A 14,632-nucleotide genomic window follows, 5' to 3' on the forward strand; every position below is an offset into this window, starting at 1 on the left:
GGTTCAACCGGAGTTCAACCAGTTTAATTAAATATTAAATAAAATTATTAAAATTTAAATATATAATTTCAAATATTTTAAAAAATATCATCAATCATCAATAAAATTATTTTAGAAAATTTAACATAACACCAACAACTATCATCAAAATTTTCCAAAATTCAAGAGAGCAGTAAAACACCATAAAATTTTATGCCAGATTTCCTGAAATCAACCATCAACAATTATTCCAATTTCATAAAAGTTATAAAAACAAAAAACTTAACACACTTAACAGATAACACTTAACACAGAGGCAGCAACAAGCCAACAACACTATTCTCCCCTAAGTTGTTGCAAGTAATCAACAATCCTCATCAATCAACAACAAAAGTATAAAACAAAAAAATCTTTTAAAATAATTTTTTATAATTCAAAAATAGAAAAAATCAGAAAATTCAGAAACAAAAATTACACCATTAATCCAAACTCTGCCATCATACCACCATCAACACTAACTCAAAATAAAAGAAACAGCAACTAAGAATCAGATTTCAGTCTTATTTTCTCTATTTCAATCTTATTTTCTCTAATTTCTTTTACATTCTCACGCAATTCTAGGGTTTCTTTTTTCCCCTCTTTTGATCACACAATCGCGCAACACCCTCCCAGGTAACACCTACCCTCCCCTCATTCATATACCTTCTTCTGCTTCTACTGCTTTTCCATTCTGTACCCTAATTGCCCCTTCTCATTGATCCCAATTTTGTTTTCATAATTCAATTCGCGGTTTGATTGCCGTAAAGTTTGAGTTTTTTTTTTTGTGCTATTTTTCTGGTTTTGTGTTTATTGTTATTTGTGTGTTTTGATTATGACTCGTATCGTTTATCAGGTGGCATGTGTGGGGCTTTGAATTTCGGTTTGATTAGGGAAGTCCCTTTTCTGTGTTCCCCCCATTTTCCACCCATGGGTGTGACTCTCAGATTGGGGTCACCGTTTTTCTTTTTCTTTTTTGTTTTTCTTTTTGGTTTCCGGGAGATTGAGATGGTGGTTTAGCAACTGGGTTGTATTTCTTACAGGCTTTCAGGAAATAGTTGTTTGTGTTCATTTATGCTTGGTGGGGTTGATAATTGAGAGGGATAGAGGCTGGGGTTTGGTTCTACATATAGTAGTGTGTAGCAGTGGTTAGGAAGTTACAGAGGTTCTGTGAGGATGACAGATGTTCAGCCGCTACAGCAGAAGCCTGAGTCTGCCGATGCTCATGCTGAGTTCGAGCGTGGACTGGAGGACTTTATGCGTGGGCAGTTGGATGATTGTATGTCATTTGCCTCCTGTAGTTCCTCCCAGGCTCAGGGGGATGAGGAAGATGAGGGTGATCAGCTAGCTCGGAGGAGGCGTAGGTCTGATCTCGAAGGGGATGATTTGGCGGAGTCCTCGGCTGCACAGAGGCGCCACTCGCGAATTTTGAGTAGGTGGGCTGCTCGGCAGGCGCAGGAGATGATAACTACTATTGAGAGGAGGAATCGTGAGTCTGAGTTGATGGCGCTGGCTGGGTTGCACACGGTGTCTATGTTGGACTCCTCTTTCTTGAGGGGATCACAGTCCCCAACTTCTGGACAGGAGGGTGCCGTGGAGAGACCGAGCACTCAGGCATCTGCTATTCTGCAGATGTGGCGCGAATTGGAGGATGAGCATTTGTTGAACAGGGCTCGTGACAGGATGAGGGAAAGGTTGAGGCAACAGAGGGGTTCTGAGTCTAATACCAATGGGTCCAGTACCATGTCTGATAGTCGAGGCAGTGAGAATCAAGGCAGTTTGGGGGATGCGAGTGAAAGCGAAAATGATTTTGGTACTTGGTCGCATGATCGGATTGAATCGCGGAATGCACGTGGGGATCGTCTTGTGTCTAGCAGGGAGCAATCTCCTGATCTTGGCGAAGTCGAGAGGGAGAGAGTTAGACAGATTGTTCGAGGATGGATGGAAAGCGGTATTGGTGATCATTCATCGAATGTGAATCAGAGAAACAATAATGGTAGAGCAGAATGGCTTGGAGAAACAGAGCGTGAGAGGGTAAGAATTGTCAGGGAATGGGTGCAAATGACTAGCCAACAGAGAGGCTCACGTGGGAGCCGGAGGGATGCTCAAGTCGATCGAGCGCGCGATGTGGTTGCTGATCACGATGAAGGCCAGCCAGAGCATGTTCGGCGGGACATGTTGAGGCTGCGTGGAAGACAAGCTCTAGTTGATTTGTTTGTGAGGATATAGAGAGGGAAAGGCAAAGAGAGCTGCAGGGATTGTTGGAGCACCGAGCTGTATCTGATTTTGCTCACCGCAACCGCATTCAGGTCTGTTGGGTACCCTGTCAGAATTCCTTTGCAATTCATGGTTCTTTTAGTCATGGTGTCCTCAATTAATCTCGAGTTGATTATGTAAGTCAGTCATACAAGAACTGTGATTTAATTCAAGGAGATAAAAACTTATATTATTGTGTGGATTTTAACTCTATAAAACTCATTTTATCTTGTGTTTGTGTTAATATGCATAATCTACATACATTTGTTTCTGTTGTGTGGTACATCTGATCTGGACTGTTGCATTTCAATTCTTTGTATACTTCCTGTTGTAAATTGACTATTTACACGAGATGGTGTTTTCAGTCTTTGCTCAGAGGTAGATTCCTCCGAAATGAAAGAACTGTTGAAGATGAGAGACCTCCGTCTATGGCTGCAAGTGAATTAGTGCAGTTGAGACAACGACATACAGTCTCTGGTATAAGGCATGGAAATCAAACAACTTGATAATCTTTTTAAACCCGTGGGTGGGTGACCTATTCTGCCTATTACTCATCTTGGAGCTTCTGCTTTAGAAATAAGACAAATTACTATTCCGTTACTGGTTATTGTGGTAAGATGTTGTTATAATTTTTTTTCCATCAGTATGTAGTGTTTTCTTTAAATTTGCGCTGTGAAGTTCAACACACAAGGTTTTGTCTAGTGTGAGCTTGGCTCATTCTTTCTGCTGTACTACCCCCCACCACCGGGAAAAAAAAAACATTTTTTTACCCAATTATTTCCTCCACAACCATGAACTATCATATACTAGGATAAATGTTCTTATGTTCGGTATTATTTATTTATACAGAATACAAAATATGGTGATGAACTGATGATTGTTGACTACATGTTCTAATGTTTGTTGCTAGTGATGGTCATGTACTAACTTATCTAGTTGTAATTTAGGGAGGGGTTTCGTTCAAGATTAGAGAATATTGTTCCTAGTCAAAGCAAGTACCAATTCTTGACTATTTTTTTATAAATTAAAAATATTTTATTAATTTTAACATTTTTAAATTAAAAAAAATTAATTACAAAATTAAAAGTAATATAAAATCTAATTGATAAAAAAATAAAATAAAATTAATTATAAATTTAATACAATTATAAAAATTAACAGAATAATTAAATCTAAATTATATCAATGTTATCCTCTAAATCATTATCATAAACGCCTTCTTTAAGTTAATCCAATAGCTTGATCTAGCTGCTAGTTTACACAAATGTCGTTTGCCCATACCTAGGGGCAAACCTAGGGCTAGAGCAGACAGTACCTAATTTGAATTTATGCCACTTTTTTCTGAGGTGAACCTATATGCGAATTGCGTACAACAAAACTAATGTGCACATTGGATGAAAGTTCACATCTGAAGGCAAGTTTTTTTTTTCTCCTATTAATAGATCGCATATACATTAACATATTTTTACATGAAATCATCAATCAAATATAAACATCACTTCCAAATCTGACGCTTGGTAGACCTACCCATTTTCTGACGCTTACAAGACTTTCCATTCATGACTGCTTTCTTCTTAATCTTTCTTTGATCTATCATCTTCTCATGTCTCTGTTTCCGATATCGTGTGCGGTTATTCAACCAGCTGAAATAATCTTTTCCTGTAGTGCAGACAACAAAATCCACAAGTTCATCATAATCATCGAGTTCTTTGGGGTTTCCTAGTATGCAATCAAAGAAAGCTTCCCCATTGCAGGTGTAGGAGGTGGCAGAACCTGATCTGTAAAATATAAAGGCAGAAGGGACACTATCAGGTATCCTGCAGGAACCTTTTCACTTAAACAAAACTGTAATTACTTCATCAAGCAATTTATGAAGCTGGTTCAAACCTCAACAACTCATCAAAAGAATAACAATAGCACTAAAACTGAACAGTATTGACTCGAAGGCACTTTTTCTCTATCTTTTCATTTCAGCAAAGCAATGATATGGCAGGTGCAGGGCTAAGTCCAGGAAATCGAGAATCCTTGTCACAATGCAAAAATAATCTACTGACAAAATTCTCAAAAGCATTCTCATTAGAAACTGACAGATTAAAATGGACAGCTATCACCAACAGAACACTTGCAAAATCATGATGCATGGAATTGTGCACAAAAAGCTTTTCACCCATGGAAGATACTGAATCGACAAGCATGAGATAGCTTCTTAAAGTTTGATGTCTTAGAAGCTCATCTGCAAAAACCTGAAATAACTTTCAAGTTTAGTTGGACATGAATCATAACATTTCTATATATGTTTGTGTTTGGAAGTTAATAAAACAGCTAATATATATAGAAAATATGACTACAAACGTCAAAAACTTGGATAGCTGTGACAAGAATATTGCATTTGCAACTACAACTAAAATTAATGGTAAGTAAATTGAAACTAAAACTTCAAACAAACTGAAAGAAAATATTTTCAAAGCTGAATCTTGTTGCGCATCCACACCATGAGGCTGGTCATCAGAACAAATAAGCGCCAATGACAATATATAGAGAAGACTGCACTGAAGAAAAGATGTAGACACTTATCTATGCTGATTTGGTAATGTCAAAGGAAAATAATAGGCCTTCCACAAGAAAAGTGAACCAAAAACAGCTAGTCCAATTAAAACAAAAGTCTAAAACTTCATAAAACCTTCAGAGAAGCCACTAGAACTTTTCGGTTTCCTCTGAGTTATTCTAAGGGACAAAATATTGCTTTTACTACAGTGGAAACCGTATAGTTGAATCCATGCAACCAACTAAAGCTATCAAAAGAAAACGTGGCTATTGCTAATATTCTCGAACGCAATGTGTAATCAATGCACCCAAATTTTCAAGTAAGAAACAAAATCACAAGCTCCACAAAACAATTTAAATTAATAACCAATCCTAAATTAAACATCAGAAACATTAATCAGGCAGAGAACATAGCCACAAAAGCAGAAGCTAGAAGCAGTTGCAGGTAGTAGTCTTGCCTCTAGCAGCGCACACAGAAACAGACGGCAAGAATCGGATAGTTCCACGTCAGCACCTGAGACGAAGTTCCGGAAGCGCAGGCGGCAATTGGCGACGTGGACGGAGACGAAGGCGTGGAGTGCACGGTGGAGAAAACGCGTCTTGTCGACGAGGAACTTCTGGTCGGAGTGAAGGAGTGTCAGAGAAACCATGCAGCAGCGAAGAAGGATAGCAGCATCTTCAACAAGCGGCCAAATCCGTGAATTCTGATCCGGATTCGGATCTGACCCGGCAGCGTGTCGGTCATGGAAGAGAGGGAGGGCAGAGAAGAGAGTTCGGAATGCGGTGCCGAGATTTTTAACCCGCAATCTAATATTATTATCAACCATGAAAACCATCTTCACCTTTTTCAAATACTAGGAATAACTAATTCCAAGTTTCACTAGCATAGTATTATTAATGTCAAAATTGCATATCAAATGACGATATGAAATATATAGTTACTTTGTTGACAAAAACAATGGATGAAAATTTAAAACAAAGTTTTCTTATTCTACAATCTTATTGTTATATAAAAAATAATATTTTCGATAAAGATAGGTATTCTGATAGGTACTCTCTATTAATCAATTGACGCAAAGGTAAAAATATGGGGGAAACAATGATGTTGAAATAGCATTGCCAATAATTTGATTGTTTATTAAATGGTGTTTATTGCAAAAAAAAATGTGAAAGTAGCATTGCCAAGAATTTGAAATCGGCAAGAAACTGGTTCTGCTTCCTGACCTACGAATTTTCGGTTGTTTTATATAGTTTTCTTTCTTTTCTCTAAGAATATTGTTTATTAATTATTTTTGTTGTTTGGTTAGGAAATCTCATGCTATGGCCGTTAGATCATCTTCATACTTTTGTATCATCCATGGAAACTACATATCTTTTTTTTTTTTGGTTTTCCACGGTATTCTCCAACTCGGCAAGTCAAGAACTAATCTATCGCAGTACTGAGTTCCATTTAAGAGTTTGCCGCTCGCCAATAGGTTGCTGCATGTCTTTGATAGGAGATTTCATTTTCTTTTTGGACGGGAAACTAATTTCACCATACTTTTTGTAGGCCATTTTAAGATTTTAAACAGATGGGCTTCTCACAGGAGCTAAATGCCCATGGTAAACCAAAAACAGGGAATCCAAATTAGCCAAAGTTATGAGACCAAATATTGAAAGTAGCCCAAGCCTTTTTTTCAGAATACTCTGTGCTAGTGTTACCGTTGTGTGTTGAGTCTGGTGATTAACAAAAAAAAAATAAAGCAAACGAAAGAAAAAAATAATCTCCGAACTCGACTTTCGAAAAATCTCCCTCCAAAATCGCTAACTACCCACGTCATCGATCCGTGCACACCACAAACTAACCAATCACATTCCACCATCGACTCATATATAAGCACCTTACTCCTCTTCCTCATTTCACTATACGCAAGCACAAATTCACCCTCTATACCTTCGCACTCAAAAGTTTGTTATATTAAAGTTAGATTTTTAATTTATTTGTTATATATTTTTATTAACAAAATTTAAAGTTATCATTCTAAACATATGTGTTAATAAGTTAGCTAAATCTTATTTAAAATCTTATGCGACTTAAATTTATTTTTTTTGGGTCACGGAATACGACTTAAATTGAAAAGGGCCATTCTTATTTCTTGGAGACATTTCTGCTTGTTTGTAACATTTTTATTTATTAAACGTTGGCTTGTATCTTGGGCTAATGGCTGACAGCAGCGTCGGAAGAGTCTGGCCCAATGCTGGTTTCTATGGCAAAGCGAAACCGGTTGTATTTAATTTTTTTTGTTTTTGAAATTAAAGGAAAAATCAATTTTTGGATAGATAATATTTTGAAGTTTAATAGTTGCAACTCAGTTAAATAATTTGTTGGGCCAATGGCCTATTCATGGCGAACCATTGTACTCTACTTAACATGAGATTTTCGAGTAACTAGATTATACCTTTGTTTTTAAAATTTAATTTTGATATACTAAAGTGTAAAGTAGTTTTATACATATATTTAATTATATAATATCGTATTAGCAAAAATAACTATTTTTTATATTGATTCTGTGAATGATCATTTAAAGGAACAGATATGATTGTGCAAAATGTTTTAGAGCGTGTTTGGCAACCACTTTAGAAGAGGAAAAGTACGTTACAATCTTTTGAAAGCTTCCATTTTTGGTTTGGCAAATTTTTCTTTATATAAACGCAGAAGTGATTTTGGTTACAAAACCACGTTTACAAGAAGCAATCATTTTTAGCTTTTGCGTTGTACTAATTGGCTTTTAGCCATTGACATTTAACATTTATTTTTCTGTTACCAACTTTATCCTTTATACATATTATATAAAAAAATAACATTATAATTTAATGTCATACCCTTTTTAGTAATTATTTATATAGCTAAAAGTGATTTTAACTAATATTATCCAAATAATATTTATTTTATCAAAATCAATTTTGGTATAAAGTTGTCAAACATAAATCATGTTGACACAAATTTACTTCTACCCAAAATCAATTCTATAAAATCACTTCTATTCAAACTTCAGTTTGACAAACCACAATCTAAACACACACTTACACTATCAATGCATCAAAAGAGAAAGATGAGAAACTTCAAGACACCATTTTCTTCAATTGGTGAAAAACATCTCGACAATATCTTACATCATAGTTTCTCCTTTATTGTATTGTGAATTTTTTTTTGAAAGAAGACAAATATTAGTGTGGACACACTAAATTTTCTGCACGTTTAGACTTCAATTTATTTTTTTTAAGGAATGGATAAAGGAATAAGTGCAACAATTCCTTTCACAATAAGAAGATGAAGATGGTTCCCTAGTAGCCTAAGAGCAATTGGTTGAAGAAGTTTTATTTTACCATCATGAATTAGCCACCAAATTTTGCATCAACTATGCCTCTATCATTCAAGGAGTCATAATCATCAAAGACACATCTACCATCAGAAAAGCTTACAAATTCAATGTTTACTTTTCTTCTCTCTTCTTCGTTAGAAAAATACATCTTCAAGCATTTAACTCTCTCATTAGTGATCTCAATATCTTGATGAGGAAAAACTCATGTAAGATCTTCTCTCAACCATTGATGGCTATAATACCTATATAATTAATGGTTAAGAAGAAATTAGTAATAATTTAATTATCTTTATAAATAAAAGTTATAATTATAAATTATAAATGTGAAGGGTTAGGTTACCTTGGGTTCAATGAATGTGCTAAATAATGAAGGGGTATACTATTTTTTGTCCATCTTTAAACTAATATTGAGTGCACAACATTATAGAAGAATGATGATTCTTGTTCATCTTTTCTTTCATAGAGATATATAGCACTTTTCACATTTTTTATAATTGAATCCCACATCTCATTAATCAAATGAAGAGTAGGTGCATCCGTGTATGTACTTCTTAAAACATTATAAATAGAATTTGTGAAAGCAAGAATATAATCAATTTTTTACCACCAATTTTCACTCAAAATCTTTTCTGTAACAAACTCACCTTTGCCAATATTATCTTTCTTGTATGAAGACCACTTTTCACTTATAACCATCTCTTGCAGTCCTTATTTTAACAACTTAAATCTTTTGAGCATCACAGTAGTGGAGGCAAATCGAGTAGGAACAACATTAAAATTTGTGTTTGAAAGAGAGAGTAAAACTGAGAGATTAAGACTGGGAGACAGAGATTAGAAAATTCCAATATTATGTTTGGTGTAAAAGTGGATGTCTCAATATCCTATTTGATTTAAGATAAAAATTGAGAATAAAATATTTAAAATTACAAAATTACCCCTAAATTTAAAATATAACCATAACCCAAATCTTGTTTCAATTTTCATCCCCTTTTCCCTGAGTTCTAACCGAGAAGTCAAGGAATCATCTGGTCAATCTTGCCGCCGGTAGCAGCGCCAACGATCTTGTCAAGCAAGGTGCGCCGCAGTGTCTCTGATGCTTGTCAATCATGCCGCCAGTTACTCATGGGGGTCGGGTTGTTGTGCCGTTCCTCGCCTTTGCGTCTGCCTTACCACCGCCACCGCCACCTCTATTCTGCTCTGTTCTTTCCCTCGGAGTTGTGCCTCTGCTCTCCTTCTTTCTCTCTTTATCGTCGCCGTTCTACTTAGGTAAGTACAAAACCTTGTTATTTTTCCTTATTTGCTAATTAATTTTTTTGAAGATTAAAGGTGATAATTTGATATAGCATTTGTTGAGTTAATACTCAAAACAGCCCCTGAAATTTGACCCCCCGATTTAATTTAGCCTTCAAGATTTCAATTGACTCTAATTGTACCCTGAAATTTTGACCCGTATTTGGCCCTTCCGTCGTTTTTCGTTACCGGAGAGCTGACCTGACAAATTTGGTTGACACCTGGCATTATCAAAACGACGTCGTTTAACCCTTGGTGCCCAAATTGTTTAGAAATGACGTCGTTTGACATGAGAAAGGGGTTAATACCAAAACCCAAACGTTAACCACTTAAAAATGAAACCCCCAACTGACCCTCCTTCTTCTTCCTCCTTTCCTCGTATACGTACCCTTAGAGAAGAACCATGGGTGTCGTTGTAACTAAAGCTTGAAGCTTTTCTTACTTATTTTGACCCCATTGTGAAGACTAATTGCCTGAGAATCACCATCTCTTCAAAAACAGGTTACTAACAAAATCGTTGCTCTCAACATATGATGCTCTGTTTTCTGTAAAATGTTGCATGAGGTTTGTTCTTCATTTTTTTTGCTCTATTTCATCAGTTAAACTTTGGCGGACTTTGGTTGATTACGGTTGTTGATGATGGTAGAGTTCTTGTATGCTAGGGTTTAATTTTTTTTATGTATGTGGTTGTGATCAACTGAATCCTTTAATTTTTTGTTACGCAGTCATTGATTCTTCATATTCCATTTTAAAATAACAATCTTACTTCTTCATATCCCATTTTAATTGAGAACTGATTCTATTATTTGTTGCAAAATATTAGCTTTTAATTTGACATCCTAGCTGCACAGTTCTGGTTAGTTTGTTTATTTGTTCTTTTTAATTGATTTTTCATTGGAAAACTATATAATTTTAATGGTAGACTCATGCTATATGTCATTCAATATGTTCTTGTTACCTTTTGATCATTTTAAATCTAATAGATACAATAATCTATGCAGTGACATTTATGAGATGTGGTATAGAACAACCGAACAACTTTTGTATATCTTTGAGAAATTACAATTATTTATGAAATTGCATTGATCTATGAAAATACATGTGAGATTTGGTGAGGTGTCTGAAAATGCTCCATTAGCACCACATTTTGTTGTTGATGATGCATAAGCTTCAGAGATTATACTCACCCAACCCACTTACTCACAGTCAGAAAATCAAGAACAGGTAGTGATTGGTTTCTAATATTTGATGAACTGTTGACTAGTTTGTAACCGTTTATCATACACGGTTAACTATTTTTTTGGATCCAATTGATTGATATTATTTGGTTATCTTCGAGAGACTCTTGCGATTTGAAAAAATTGGGCTACTAGGTTTTATTTGACATTTTAGGGGTTAAATTGATGCCTTCAAATATTTTGCGACTTCATCTAACTGCTTTGCTGCCAGGTGTCAACCAAAATTGCCAGGTCAGCTTTCCGGTGACGGAAAATAATGGAAGGGCCAACTTGAGGCGTGAGTCAAAATTTCAGGATACAATTAGAGTCAATTGAAACTTTGGGGGCTAAATTAAGTCAGGGGTCAAATTTCAGGGGTCATTTTGAGTATTAACTCAGCATTTGTTTATAATTATTCTAATTTTAAGTAATTAGTTAGAATTTGCCCTCATACTGATTTTCCCTCACCAAACAAAGGCTCAAAGTATTGTGATGTAAGGTATAGGACAGTGCATAGTGAAGTGTCAGTAAAATTTATAATCTTTTGAATTCAGTTATTTTGTTGCACTGGAATGAGTAAAGTGAAATTGATTATAGATCCTAAGCTTGTCAGCATTGAAAATTATAATTACAGAAACAGAAAGAAAAAGAGAGTTAGAAACTGAGTGTTGGTTATGGCTGCTACAATGTAAGATAGTCCAAGAAGTCCAGAGATAAAGTTTGGAATGAGAGTTGTGTGATATTTTTTTCATTATTTTGATCATCCAAGATGTTGATGCTTATCTCTACTTAGTAGTTTAGTTAGAATAAATTGAGAGTGAATTTTTTACTTTTTGATGTTTTCAAAAATTGAGATAAAATCAGATGCTACCTTAGCTGAAGCAGTTGAAATACTAGTAGAACACAAAGTGAAAAATGTTTCTTTTTATTCTCTTAAAAATGTAGTCTTTTTTACCACATCAGAAAAGTGGAAATAAAATTCTTTTTTAAAATTCATTATTAATCATTCAAATGATTGAGTGAAATGTTTGTTTATTGTGAGCTACTCGTTGACCACATTCCTTTAATCATTGTATGGAAAGAACCTAGGAATTGGTCTCTTTGCTTTCCAGACTCAAGATCAAACAAATGAGAGTGATATTATGATGCTGAAAATATTAGCATATTTTTTTTATTTAGTCTTTGTGATTTATATGTTTTTAATTCTAGTGATTTTTTCAAATTCTAGTACTTGGATTGTATTGTATTAGTCATATGAGATATGTGTAAGGAGAAATTATGTTAAATTACTCCCTATGTAATTGTTGATATGTCAATCTCTTGTAAATATCTTAATATATGAATAAAACTTTTGGCTCCAGCAATTGCACACTTCTATTTTTTAGCTTATAATTCCTTGTAAGACTTGCAAATATTTATCATCCAGGACTTGAGAAATAAAGTACATCATCATTATTAATTCTTATTGCTAAGAAATAAAATTAGTGGATTAGGACTTGAGAAATCATTGTAAATTCTTATTGCTAAGAAACAGAATCAGTGGAGCATGACTTGAGAAGTAAAGTACATCTTCATCGTAGCTTCTTATTGCTAATATAAAAGAAAAGTAATACTGTTTTAACTATCTAATTAATACCAAAACATTGTTAATCCTAAATTGTTATAACTAAGTTTTAAAATATTATACTAAACCAAATAACAAGTTTCATAAACATATCACAACTTCAGACAATAACCACTCATCTTAAAAGATAATGGATTGCACAAGAGCACTCTTTTGAGAATATGTGAAGACCCAGAAGTGAGCACATAGATGCAAATTTTTAGAAAACTTCAATACGACTTGCACCACCTCATCCTCATTAAACCCAAGCTGTTCAAGCTTCTCACTGATCTTAAACTTCCCGTTCACATTGGCGAGAGCATCAGCAATTACTTGGGTATTGTTTCCTTGGGCAGCGCTGGATTGCTAGATATGCTCAGCCATCCTCTCTAGAACATCAGTTTGTTTCTTCTTCCTACCAGAATGTCTTGTGTTACCTGCACCAGATTCAGAGTATGAAGCTTGTCCTTGCCCTCCTTGCCCTCCGTCGATGTTTGTATTTGAAGACATGTCAGAGTCGTCCAATCCTTGAGTCTGGTCTTCAATTTCTTCATTAACTTGTTCCTCTGCATCAAAACTACTAACTGCACCTGCCCTCATGTCTTTGTCCTTTTTGAATATACCTTCCAGCCGGTGAAACAAAGGGAATAACTTTCCAAGAGTATAGAATTTAGTCGGGTGTGCCTACGACAAAAAAAAGTTATAGTCAGTATACACTCTACAGTGACAAATCATTCAACTTGAGTTAAATTCACACACGACCTTTATCCACGCATCAAGGACATATTTGCTATCAATTTTTACACATCATTTTTCAGAATTCTAGCCAAATCCACTGCATGTAAGTATCTCAGAGGCGTACATATACTTCTCCTTCAGCCCTTATGCTTATTCTTGCAATGTTTGACAGTTAGGGTACTAGTTGGGAAGGCCTTCAGCATCTTCAAAGCTAGTTTTTCAAAAGTTTCAAGTTTGAAATGACTACAATCAGCCTTCTGACCATCAATAATGAACTCCTCCATGAAGACAACAGATGCTTCAATTTCTTTATCACACCATATGCATTTGTCCATTATCACCTAAGAAGAAGTTTAATATAAAGAAAATGTACAATCCAATACTATCACAACCATCAACAATAACCATCAATAATAATTCTTATAAATACCAAATAAATGTCAATTACAATAACCATGTTTCAATTCACAAGTCTTACAATACCATTAATAAGTCTTACACTACTATCATAACAAGTCTTTCAAACACAAATTAAGGTATTAAAACACAAATTCGATGCCAATATCAACTTAGTTTCAACACAAATCTAGTACTTCACTTGACTTCATTCAAATTAGTACCTCAAATCAAACATATTAAGCCTAAACACATTTCATGAATAATTTCAAGACTATCCATTTTGCATCTAATTCTCACCACTGAAAATAAATAGAAGGTAACCACAAAATATTATCAAATTGTCAACACTATCAACCTAATAATTAGGATAAAAATAAAGCAAATTAGGACAAAAATTTGGCTTATGAAATAAATAAAAACAAGTAGATTTAGGACACAAATTTTGATCGAACCAACTAACCTAGGTCATAGAAGCTACGACGACGACAAGGTGGTGGTTGACCTAATTACGGCGGCAATACGACGAATGCTGCAGCTGGGGTCTTGTTGGTTATGCGTAGAAGATAAAAATATGAGAACATAGTGGCTACAAAGATGAATGTGCGACGGAGACTCATATTCCTTGCGATGGCTAGGCCGGCGAGGACGACGTGGCAGACCTGGCACCAATGATGCAGAGGCTGTAGCTAGGGTCTTCGACGCTTGTCCTGCATAGTTGAAGATGAAAAGATGAGAAGCTAAGAACACAGTTCCTACCAAGGTGAACGTGCGACGACGACTCACTACCTCACGGTGGCTACGAGGCAACGATGCAACAGTGGTGTCCTAGCGAATGGAAGATGCACGATTGAGAAGAGAAACTGTAAAGAAGCCTTAATTTGATTTGCACAAAGGGTAAATTTAAAATTAATTAATTAGAATGAGGATATTTTGGTAAGAAAATGTTAGTTAGATTTCAGTTTTGGTCCCCAAAAATTTCAGCCTTCTGTGTCCCCACTTTTTAGAAGTAACTAAAATGCTGAAATTTTAGAGACGAAGACTAAAATTTTAGTAGCAGTCTCTGGGCCAACAAATATGATATTGAGTCCCAATCCTCCAGTCTCCGTCTTAGTACCTCAAAACAAATGCTACCTAAGTAACTTCAATAAATTAAATTCATTGAAAATAGATAACCTCATATGATGATTAACAATGAAGGTTTTTTTATA

At 35.1% G+C, this 14,632-nt stretch overlaps 1 protein-coding gene and 1 pseudogene across 1 annotated transcript; one reads left to right on the plus strand and one right to left on the minus strand.

Moving 5' to 3' along the window:
• Positions 492-2,840, plus strand: LOC107616013 (annotated as a pseudogene).
• On the minus strand, positions 4,242-5,651 carry LOC107616012. Its single transcript, XM_021112024.1, has 2 exons — positions 5,274-5,651; positions 4,242-4,514 (listed from the first exon to the last, which is right to left on the minus strand). The coding sequence occupies exons 1-2, from the start codon at positions 5,649-5,651 to the stop codon at positions 4,242-4,244; spliced, it is 651 nt and encodes a 216-aa protein (XP_020967683.1).

This window comes from Arachis ipaensis, chromosome B09, assembly GCF_000816755.2.
Source record: "Arachis ipaensis cultivar K30076 chromosome B09, Araip1.1, whole genome shotgun sequence".
NCBI lineage: Eukaryota > Viridiplantae > Streptophyta > Magnoliopsida > Fabales > Fabaceae > Arachis > Arachis ipaensis.